The following is a 12,511-nucleotide window of genomic DNA, read 5'->3' as shown; positions in this document are numbered from 1 at the left end:
ATTACAGTGAGATTTCATTTTGACACTACCAGCCTTCAAAAAACGGCATTTTCTATCCTGTATGTATACAACCGCGTAATACAAATTCATAATATGATCCTTGAGTAAACTTTGGTGCTGGTGCTACACTTGGATTAAAGAGGAACTTACCTATGAACGGCGAAGCGTTGAGAATTCCTTTTTCCTTGGTGGTCATTTCGAGATCACATTGAGCGGATGGCAGAAGATAACCAGACGCCATGATTTCAAACGCTGTTGATACATAGTAAAAACCACAGGCCAGCATCAAGGCAATCTGGTATTTTCCGTAGCCTAAAATAAGAAACTTATAAAGTAAAATAAAGTTCCTACATTTCCGATACAAGCTTAATGTATTAACAATGGATCTGTCCATAATAGTAAAATTTGCCCGTAATTAATAATAATAAACTGAACATTTTTATTTTAATTTAATGGGCAGTTCGCACGTGTCTGTCTTATGAGCGTTAAACAGACTGAAATGTAATGAAGTTAAAACGCATAATCAGATATATCTCGTAATTGGTTAAATAATTAACAAGTAACAGTTAATAGTAAATGCAAATCGTCGCATTCGATTACATGAGTACCTTGTATATTTCAGCTAATACATGATTTATTTTTGAACTATTGAAAACTAAAGTTAAATTTTAATTTCTTCCATTTCTTTTGAAGGAAAGAAGTTAGGAAGTATTTTATAAACAAATTCATTTTAACAATATTTGATTGTTCGTCTTCATAATAGCCGTTACTTATATTTGTAAACCATTATTTCTATATATTTACGAACTGTTATATATATTTGCCAACCTTTATTTATATTTGTCAACCGTTATTCATATTTGTCAACCGTTTTTATATATGTCAACCGTTATTTACATTTGCTTACACTTATTTATATTTGCCAACCGTTATTTATTTTGTCAACCGTAATTTATATTTGTCAACCGTCATTTACATTTGCTTGCATTAATTTCAATTTGCCAACCATTATTTATATTTGTCAACCGTCATTTATATTTGTCAACCGTTATTTACATTTGCTTGCACTTATTTATATTTACCAACCGTTATTTATATTTGCCAACCGTTATTTATATTTGTCAACCGTTTTTTATACTTCTCAACCGTTATTTACATTTACTTGCACTAATTTCAATTTGCCAACCATTATTTATATTTGTCAACCGTCATTTATATTTGTCAACCGTTATTTACATTTGCTTGCACTTATTTAAATTTGCAATAGTTATTTATATTTGTCAACCGTCATTTATATTTGTCAACCGTTATTTACACTTGCTTACGCTTATTTATATTTGTCAACCGTCATTTATAAATATTAACAGTTATTTACACATGTTTACATTTATTTATATTTGTCAACCGTCAATAGCATTTGTGAACTGTTATTTATATTAGCCAACCGTTTCCATATACATATAGGGTCTCGGAAATTTTGTGGTGGGAGGGGGGGACTCATTTGTAATTTGTAACGTTTTCATTACTTTCGTACCAGCAAACATTACATAATTGAAAATTGAAGTGCTTGTTCAATTTTCGGCTATCAGAGGGCGTTTCCTTCCTTCGATAGCTCTACTGGTGCTGCCTCTAGTGGCAATTTGGCGTAAAACGCCTGGCCGTAAATCTCGCCCCACCGTGCAAACAGTCTCTCTCGATCGCCCGCTACGAACGGCACGCACCAGTTTTTTGCGTATTACATCTATTCCTCGTCGGCAAGGGACCGTACTCAACCACGCTGCCTGTGGAGGAGAAGCCTGCCACGCGAACCACCAGCACGAAGAGGCCAGGCCAATGAGCACAAGGATCCCGATGGAGTAGTGGATTTGTGTCTTTACATCGGCTGAACATTAGTGGTGAGGTACGTAAGAAAACTCTTGACTGTGATATTGGAACTCATTAACTTCTCGTCGCCGTTCATTATAAAATTATTTGCGACGTCATTGTTTTCACGCGACTTAAATAGTAACGACGAGAAACCTATAGCTTCTCCCCAACATTTTTGCCCCCTTCTTTTCGCGTGTTGAACAGTTTAATTGTGCCAAAAATAAATATATAAGTATATTTTTGCGTGTGTGTCGTAAAAGGGGCAAAAGAAGGAAAACGTGCATAAAACATGAGCGAACTTAGTTAAAATTACCTTTTCATAAATACGTTCTCTTGAACAGTGTTTTTGTAAGTAACGTATATGGCACGGTTAGTTACTTAATGAACAGGCGTACTATAATATGGCAGATGTACGAGCTGTGTGTTCGACCTTGCAGTGCAACTTGATGTTCTTGTTTATTCAAGACTGGGCTTAGTGGCGTTAAATGGACATTATTTGAACTTAAGAAAACGGCATAGAAAACTACAATCCCCCATCATTTTCCTAGTTTGTTTGAATCGCAAATTGCTATTAATCCTATTCTTGTAACGGTAGCACTAACGATGCTAAAGGGACCAGAACAAAACAAATAACAGCGGGGTTAAGTCTAATACAAAATAAAGTAAAAAGGTGTCATTGATTAGGTAAAAAAAAAAGGGGGGATCTGCTGAACGTTACATGCACGCTTGAGAGAGAGAATGGTGCATACGTTAATTGTTCCTTTTTTTGTGTGTAGTGAGTGTTGAATTAGTCCGTTGTTAAGAATGCATGCGCGTTGGAAATTACGCATAATTTGTGGGTACAGAATTAAAGTTAAATGTAAAAAAAAAGGGCATAGCACGCTGGACGTGCGGACAAAAATAATTGAGTGATTGCGCTCTAAAAAAAAAAAGATTGTCGATTGGGTTATACGTTTGTTGATATTTGTTACAACACCCTTTTGGATAATTGTATTTATAAGAATGTATCATAATGGGACAATATACATATGTTATTGTTGATTGAATTGTGGAGTAGTATAAATTCATTTACCTGTCAAATTCTAGTCAGTAAGTCCCGCGCGAGAGAAAGTTGTATTGCGAGTCAAATTAAAACTTAAGGCAATCTAAAGGGGCAATTGAGAAAGGGAATATCGTTGGGTAAAATACGACCTTTAAACTTTGCTTACAATGGAGAAGGCCTAACTCGCTATTCATTGTCGGGCCCTTTGACATATTTTGCGTAATTATATATGTGCATTTCTTACAGGGCTTTTGTCTCGTGCTTCTTGCATGTGCCGCCTGTAAACTCCCGCAGCACCGTGCAGGAAGTACGACGCAAATAGAAATTTGCGACGTGTAGTACGGGTCTCAGATCCTTTTTTTATTGCATTCGTGGTTGTGGTTGCCGTGCAGCCGTTTCCAAATTAAATATCGCGTGCAACCACAAGTTGACCCCACTAACACGTTACAAATTCAGTGGAAAACACATGTATTGTCAACTTAACAACAATTACTAACTCATAACGTATATAAAGTATTCTTCTAGAATTCCAAAATAAAAATCCGATCTTCCAAGTCAACGACAGGAACAAGTTATAGATAGGCCAATCAATATCCATATCAAAGATAGTGACGTAACCTTTCATTTAGGAGTCTTTTTTTTGTGCTAAATCTTGTGCAAATGGAAGGAGGTTACATATCACCTAGTTTAGATACTGACGAAGATAAAGTGTAAAAAGACGTTCTAAAACTTTATAAATTCTAGCAAAGACATTCTTACCTGCGTGCCGAATGGCGGTTTCGAAGTCTGCCGAGATGCGTTCGTTCCGATCATCTGCAAAAAAATAAATATTTTTGACATCTTTCCTTTATACAAAATAAAACTTAATTTGTTACAGTTTCGAATATGAATTACATATACGATTAACTCGGTTTTTGTTTGTGCATGATTTTAACTCATATCATTATATTATGATTTTGTACAACATCCATGCCCTATTATGACGATAACATATGAAGGAATGATTTTGTATATTTCTGAATGTCAAATCTGTATTTGGTATCTCGAGATTTGCTTAACCATAACGTAAACCCGTATCTATTAGATACATAATAATTAAAACATTTAGCATCCATATTTGATTTCGCGTGCTATGTTTATAAATAATGCAAAACTTATTTAAGTATTTGACTGCAATGCGATACAAAAACTTATTCATCTCAAGCAAAAAGCGAGAGTTCTGATCAGGGAGTTGGGATGTGTTACTTAGTCACTTGTTCGTATAAGAAGAGAGTATATTTGGGAGAACACTACCGCTCCTACCCTGTGAGCTTTATTTAGCAAGAGGGGGTGAGTGGTCATAGGCGTCGCCATAAATTTTTGAAGGGGGGCAGACCAATGATGAAACTAAAGTAAAAACAACAATAATTATTATTACTAAGGTTATAATTGTGATTATACAATAAATATAAATTAATAGAAAATAGACTATTATTATTATTACATAAATGGGGAATGCTACTCTATCTACCAGATGAATGAATGTCCAGCATAACTGTTTTCCATTTTTTTTACATTTCGTACAGTGGGATCTATGTATTACCGTGAAAATTGTCCATTTCTATTTTCATTAATTGTTCTCTTACATCCAGTGATGTGCGTCTACGCGTAAACAACGATAGTCTACATTCTACACGTAGACTATGTTATACACGTAGATTGCGTACTCTATGTAAACAACATGGCGAAAGGTGATAACTTAACAAAGGGCGCCGTGGAATTAAAAGAAAATTATACTGCGTATCAGTTGCTGATGTGTGAGGAGAACTTTTCATACTCTTTCCTCCAAATTCGAACAATTTCACACCTAGGAAGAAACCTAATATAGGAAATATTCTAGTGCTTATGGGGAAAATACCACTCTTGCCTCACGACTGCCATCTGTTGTTGTTTTTTGCTATTTATCTTATTCCATAGTTGATAATAGAAGAGAAGATAAATTTTGTTGTAAATAGGGTTCTTTTCATTTCGTTAGGAACTAGTATAGTTGAAAATGTCACTTTCCTATCATGAAACCCTTGAAAATTAATTTTAATGCACTTTAGATTGTCTATGTAGTCTATGTAAACTACAACCCAATGTAATCTACGTGTAGATTATGTGTAGACAACGCATGTAGGCGTAAACGTATAGTCTACGGCACATCGCTGCTTACATTCTATGTTCTTTTAAGCGATGGGTTTTTATGTATGCTGGTGCAGAAGTTATCAACAGCTTGTTTTTAGTCTTCTTTTTATTTTTGAAGCTCTTATTGGATCAAATTAAGTGCACGAACATGATGATGGACAATTTGCACGGTAATACTCATGTACACTGTACAGTTAGCGTACTGAAATTTTTAGTTATTGTATTTTGTTATTAACTTTCACATCGTTGAAGAAAAGGCTTTAACACCTACGGGGAAATTTTATTCATAAAGTTTATGTGTGTGACCTGTCAAGTAAAACTATATTTTTTGGAATTTTGGAAACTGTGAAACCATTTATTATTCGAACTAAATGAGAGAAGATTAAAATATAGCCTCATTACTGTATTTTACACTATATTTTTTCGATTTAATGCAGTTTTTCTGCTTTTTGTAACGTGAAATGAACGATGCCGATTTCTAGGGGAGTCGCCGGACCCGTTCAACCCTCCACCCCCTTTCTCTTGCCGACGCCCATGCTTGTGTGTGGTGAGTGACTTGGCAGGATCTTGCTGGAGCTAGTTTCCTGCCTTCGGAGATTCAAGATGTAAGAAAGGCATATGAAATGAGCTTTGCATCAAGGGGACAGAGATTTGTGCCGTAGTCTTTTCCATTGTTTTTTACTACATTGGTGCTATAGGACTTTTATCCCACAGTTCATACGGAATTTCTTACTGGACATAAACCTGACCCATGTTACTGAGTTTTCTACAGTATTAGAGTACTGCATGAGACCACTTTCGCTCGATCATACTCGTTCGAGTCTCCCACGCTCGAGCGTTGACAATGGAATATCATTTTAACGTAACAGTAATTGTAGACACGTGTGTAGCAGTGTTGCCACATGAAGGGAAATTTCCCTGCAAAAGGGAAATTCGGACAGAATTTTTAGTCAAAAAGAAGAAGGGAATTTTGATGAAAAATACCACAATTTCAGGGAAATTTTAAGACAACTGACTCTACACTATTACAGTTTTATGTTCATTTCCAATTTCATATCCACGTTTCAATATTTTTAATTTTTTTCTGTTCCTTCTCATTCTGATCCTTTGAATATAAGCCTGTATCTATTTCTGTTAAGTTTATCTATTGTACGTACGTCTCTTTTATGCATTTTCGGATAATAGTAACGATGAGGATTAACGATTTAATGGTTGCTGACCAGGATGAAGCTGACATTTGTGAAAAATTTGTTTAATATATTTTATTTATTCGAAATTGACCAACGTAAATACTACTACTACTGCTACCACAACCAGCACTAATAATAATAAGAATTGCAACTGGTGCTGCTACAAGTTTTTTTTATTACTGTTATTATTATTTGATATTTTAGGTGAAGGAAAAAATTATTCCGAAAAGGGAAATTCTGACTCTTAGAAAGGGAAATTGTGCCCTCAAATTGTGGCAACACTGGTGAGTAGTTTCAGGAACTACATTTTAACATGGAGATGATGGCTATGTTCACTTAAGTTTCAATTTCACTGTGTCTTTCACATCACGATTCAAATTTGAGGACCCACTATCACAAACAAATTACGGTTATATGTGTACTACTGGGCTTCGAGCGTGCCGCTCGCTTTGCCTGTTCGAGCGTTATTCGCTCGAGTGAAGAAGCTCTCAATTCCGTACGCTATCTAGCGTCGTCCGTGCGAACTATTCGGCGCTCGAGCAAAATCCTCTTCCTACAGCACTCTATTTTCAAGTTAGGTGAACCCAAGGTGGCCCAAGTTAAGCGTCTAGGGCAATTTACAAATCTCTAATGAGAGATAAATTTCTGAAATTAAAATAAATAACTCCTGTAACTAATTAACGTCGTGTACCAAATGGATATTTTGTAACATTGCTTGTAACTTTTTTTTAAAAAAAAAACAAGAATTACAAAACCGTTACATCTGTTCCCTTAAATAATAATGCTTGTGCTCAAGAAAACATATTTATTCATGTTTCTACATCTTATTAGAGAAAATTGTTGGTGTCAAACTTTTGATTGTTGACATGCATTATATACAGTCCTATCTTTGTGGAGGAGTGGTGTGCACAGTCCCTACGACGCCAGGGGTTCCACAAGAACTTAAATAAAATGGCTGCTGGCATCCCGAGACAGTTAAGTTTCTGCATGGTGCACTTGGGGGGGGACTGCGTATATTAATGCCATTTGTTAGCTGTGTTAAATACTAACGTAACGTAGGCCATCTTGGGAACATGGGCTACCTTTGGCTCACCTACCTTAGTCCTGTGAGGTGGGTACTTCAGGTCTCTGTTTCTCAACCACCCGGCCGCGGTCCGGTTCCGGAATCTGGCATCAGTTATACCGAGCAACGAGAGGCTTTTTTGATATGTGCTGATTTAGTGTGCCCAGCAATTTTCTCAACAAATATTTACATTGGACAGCAAACCTAGACATGATCGAGCTATTGCTGTTTATAATTATGCCACAATTCATTTGTTAAGATTTTATTTCAAGTGTACATATTAATTAATGTATCAAGTTTAAAAAAATATTAAGATAATTCCGAGTAGCATTATTGATATAGGGCATTGCCTTTTAAAAGCGGAATTTACACTCAAACGCTGACCTCTAAGTGGGTCTTCTTCAGACAAAGATTCACAATAAATTACAATAAATTTTGCCTTTGTCAGTGTTTGAGTGTTTGATCAAACATGGAAACAAGGTTTAACAGTGTTACTACTGCTATAGATGATGAATTTGCCTCAGCTATAGCCTTAAGCTATTTAGTTCCCTCCCCTCCCCACTATCTTGGAAGATGTGGGGGAGGAATGGTTGCAGCGATGCCAACCGTGGCACAAAGATGCTAGACCTAGCACAATTTGAGCTTCGTTAGCACATAGCACCCTATGTTTGCAAACTTGCTTCTCTGGGAGGGGGATAGGAACTTGAAAGGGCGATAATTTAAGAAATTAGAAATACAATTATATCCAGATCTTATTTCTGATCCAGGGACATGCTTCTGCAACCACACCAATGATGCGCCCTAGACTATAAGTTTACGTGTACATGCGTTGTCTACACGTAATCTACGCGTAGATTACATTGGGTTGTAGTTTACATAGACTACGTAGACAATCTAAAGTGCATTAAAATTAATTTTCAAGGGTTTCATGAAATGAATGTTACATTTTCAACTATATTGGTTCCTAACAAAATGAAAAGAACCCTATTTACAACAAAATTTTTCTTCTCTTCTATTATCAACTATGGAAGAAGATAAATACTATGAAAAAAACAACAACAGATGGCAGTCGTGAAGCAAGAGTGGTCTTTTCCCCATAAAACACGAGAATATCTCCTATATTAGGTTTCTTCCTAGATGAGAAATTGTTCGAATTTGGAAGAAAGAGTATGAAAATTTCTTCTTAAACATCAGCAACTGATACGCAGTATAATTTTCTTCTAATTCCACGCCGCCCTTTGCTAAGCTATCACCTTTCGCCGTGTTGTTTAGATTACGTAATCTACGTGTACAACATAGTCTACGTGTAGAATGTAGACTATCGTTGTTTACGCGTAGACGCACACCACTGAACCACACCCTTTCCTCTTCATATTTTCTTTATTCTCCCGTTTACCTCATGAGGAACATTTCAAGGCAAGAAATCGGTACAAAGTTGTGGGGCTCAAATAAAACAAATGTGCCGCTTTGTAGTCGACGAATCATCTCAAACTTTCTCTAGTTCAATGTTGAACTCATCTCGGAAAATAACTTAAAATTAGAATCACTACTAGTAATTATCAATAATACAGTAAAACCTCGTTAATCCGGACGCCGATAAGCCGGACTTCGCTTAATCCGGACAGGCAAAAGGCAAAAAGAAATATCAGAATGCAAGGTTTTAAATGTGGCTAGAAGCACTGCATTGTCGTATTGCTTTATATTTTACTGTGCTGTATAGTGTATTTAGGCCTATGTCCTTTAAATACAGCATAATAAACGTGTGCTATAAACGGAGTTTTAATGCGCTTTCTACTGTCTTTTAGGTTATTTAAGTTAATACGGACTTTCGTTAAACCGGTCAACTTATCCCTCATTAGTCCGGATTAACGAGGTTTTACTGTAGTAATAATTCATTACTATTATTATTATTGGGTTGATGCATAAGTTCGTAGCGTTTGTGTTTGGTATGGCAACACTGCGGTGTTAGGAGTTTGTTTATCGTTTAATGTTCATCAATTGGAGTGACATTGTTGTGCTTGTGAACGCATTGAATTTTACAGATTTGAGCAATAAGTGTCCAGTGGGGGTTGGAGGGGGGGAATCTGAGTTTAACATAGGGGCAAAGGCAGTGGAGGTGGCTCGAAACATTTGTCCCTTGTACAGGGAGAATGCCAACGGGGAAAGCAGGGCAAGAAAATGGTTTTGTCATTACAAAGAGGGCATTTTTGACTTAAGCGTTTCTCCACGTTCAGGAAGACCATCGGGCTTTAATGAAGACAGTTCAAACGCTTTAATCCACAAGGATCCACATCAGTCGACTCGAGAATTAGCAAATGCAATGAACTGTGACCATTCAACCACCGTGCGACATTTGCATTGGATGGGTAAGGTTCAGGATACCGAACGCTTTAAATGATAAAAAAGGTAAAGTGCTCCCCTGTGCTTAGCACCACGCCATGAAGGCGTATAGGGGGTATAGGGGTAACGCCCCACACTTTCTTGATCCGGTCGTGAGTGGGGGTGATATGATCAGCATCACTCCCCTGACCGCCTTTACCCCCCAGGGATTCCCCCAGGTACCCATGTCATTCGACGCTGGGTGGGCGCCGGAGCCGCTTCCAACGTTAGAAAAGTTCCCGGATTTGAACGCTTTAAATGAAAACATCCAAATCAGCGAGTAGGCCAAAAAGTCAAGTCCTGCGGCACGATAATGCACACCCACACTCCGCTAACATGACAGAAGGTGCTATCCAGGAGCTTGGTTGTGTAGTTTATTCCACATCCTCCTTACTCCCCCGATCTTGCTCCCTCGGATTGCTATACCTTTTCAGCTCTCAATCCATTAATATTCAAGGAAGCGCTTTTGGTGACTAAGATGCTCTTCAAACTTGGCTTGACGATGCTTTTAACCCGGAATCAGCTGATATCTTCAGGCGTTGAATTGAAAAAATGTCCCAGCGTTGGTAGACCGTTATAGACAATGAAGGAAAATATATTACTGATTAATTAATGTATTTTGTTCATCTCAAATTAGTATAAAATAAAAATACTTTTGCCACGGTGAAAGAGACGCTACTAACTTATGCATCAACCCTATATACCGGGTGTCCCAGAAGTCTTTCCCTGATTACAAACTTTATTCATATCCGCTATATGCAAGGTAGAGATGTGGAAGTGGTGAAAAAATGTTGGAAAACTAACCAAGTTTTTTTTGTTGCAGGTTTGAGCAACGTGGCTGTAGTGTAACAGTGTCAGTTTCCAGAAAACCGGAAATGTTCACAAATCAGGAAAAAGCTCAGCATATCCTCTGGTATCACGAGACCCAGTCACCAATAACAGTGCAGAGGAACTTTCAAATGTACAGAATTCTTTCGTCTAGAATATCTGCCACCAATAAGTTGGCATTTAAAAAATGGAATTCATCTTCATTCCCAAATCCTGTCAAGTCCAAGAAACATTGTATAGAAAGATGCCACCCAGTGTCAAGAGCATTAATTCCAGATTCCTTGGCACTGACACTGCTACACTACAGCCACATTACTGAAACCTGCAACAAATAAACTTGGTTAGTTTTCCAACATTTTGGCACCACTTTCACATCTCTATATTGCATATAGCGGATATGAATAAAGTTTGTAATCAGGGAAAGAATTCTGGGACACTCTGTATATGTCCTAGCACAAGTTATAAGCAATTTCCTCATAGTTTCTAGTTTCTATATCAATAACAGGATACTTTGAACTTCCCAACTTAGATGTTTTGGCGCCGATCTATTATTTGATGACTTCCAAATATCTCGTGTACACATCTCTATCCAGACTACTCCAAAATGTTGCGTACACTTAGCAGCAACAAGGAACAAATAAATGGAAATGGAACTCACCACGGTCTCCATCACCTTCGGGTGAATTCTGTTTCGTTTCCATCTTGACTGTAGCCAGACAGAAGAACCCAGAATCTTATCTCGATGCTCGCAATATAAGGAACATTATTTGCAAAGAACAAAGTTCAGGGAATTTAAGAATTAATGAAAGGTTTACGTGTTGTCACTGAACAAATGAAACGGAAACTTCCATACGGTCTACCGTCACTTATTTACGCCTCTTGGTAGAGGGTTATTGCAGTCAAAATTTTGTTGTAGCATTTTTGTTAAACCGCCACAGAATCACAACGGAAAGAGACAAACAACGTCTTCATTTCTGTTGTAAATTTATTTTTATTTTTTAGTGCTTGTAATCAGAAACTTATCCATAATGTAGCTGAGGAGGTTAACGAAATTTTTACTGCATTCAAAAATATTTTTACGAAATTATGGGGTCGGTGGGGGTTAGATATTTGGAACCTGTTTCTAACGACAAACAGGTAGTTTTTTTTTTTTAAATCCCTCTCTACGGTTTGAAGTAACAGTTACTTTTTCCGAGTAACAGTAACTAGTTAATTTTTGAAAACATTAAGTTGCTGACCAAGGCAGTTTATTAAGATAATTATCTTAATAAACTGCCTTGGTCAGCAACTTAGTGTTTTTAATATGGAGACAAGGCTTAATTATATTACAATTAATTTTTGAATTGAGTAACTCCAACTGTAAGTCAATTACTTTTTCATGTAATGAGTGACGAAATGAACAGTTATTCTGGCAGTTAGTTACTTTTCTGTACATCTCAATAGTGTTGAAGAAAATTATGATTTGCTAAAAAGAAATAAAAACAGAAAAATGTTAATATTCATATTATTGAGCATGCTTTTTATGATGTAACGTTTTAAAGTATAGAGGTTTGGTTTGTGTATTTTCTTGTCACTATATTTGCATATTTAAATGAAAGGAATTTATTATAATTTAATACAAAATTAATGTTAACTTAAAGGATAATCAATAAAGAGAAGAACGTGTTCTGTTCATGCATGCAATATTTCTATTATTTATAGCTTATTTAGAATGAAATAACTGTAAAAGTAATGCATAATTACTTTTTAAAGTAACTGTAGCCTGAGTTTCATTTCAAAATGAGCAATTTAACAGGGTTATTTTTTGAGCAAACCAACTCTAAGTCATTTACTTAAAAAAGAAATTCAAAAGACAACTTGACAAGATGACACAATGAATCATCCATGCTTTGTTTGCTTTTAAGCCTCATTTTGCTCAGGTAGGCTAATCGGGACTGGACCTACAGTTTAAAATAGGATCCGAATTACTGTGCAATG

General features: G+C 36.5%; 1 protein-coding gene across 1 annotated transcript in view; it reads right to left on the bottom strand.

Moving 5' to 3' along the window:
• LOC145977974 (synaptic vesicle glycoprotein 2B-like) overlaps positions 1-11,277 on the bottom strand; it is an 80,846-nt gene extending 69,569 nt beyond the window's left edge. The window contains exons 1-3 of the mRNA XM_083110322.1: positions 11,193-11,277; positions 3,668-3,721; positions 151-312 (exon numbers count right to left, since the gene is read on the bottom strand). Coding sequence (XP_082966448.1) covers positions 151-312; positions 3,668-3,721; positions 11,193-11,235 — 259 coding nt within the window. The 5' untranslated portion in view covers positions 11,236-11,277. The remainder of the gene's footprint in view (positions 1-150; positions 313-3,667; positions 3,722-11,192) is intronic.
• Between the last annotated feature and the right edge of the window lie 1,234 nt (positions 11,278-12,511).

The sequence above is a fragment of the Lepisma saccharinum genome, chromosome 24 (genome assembly GCF_977018435.1).
Source record: "Lepisma saccharinum chromosome 24, izLepSacc3.1, whole genome shotgun sequence".
NCBI classification, from domain to species: Eukaryota; Metazoa; Arthropoda; class Insecta; order Zygentoma; family Lepismatidae; genus Lepisma; species Lepisma saccharinum.
This window is presented reverse-complemented; position numbering and strand designations above follow the sequence as displayed.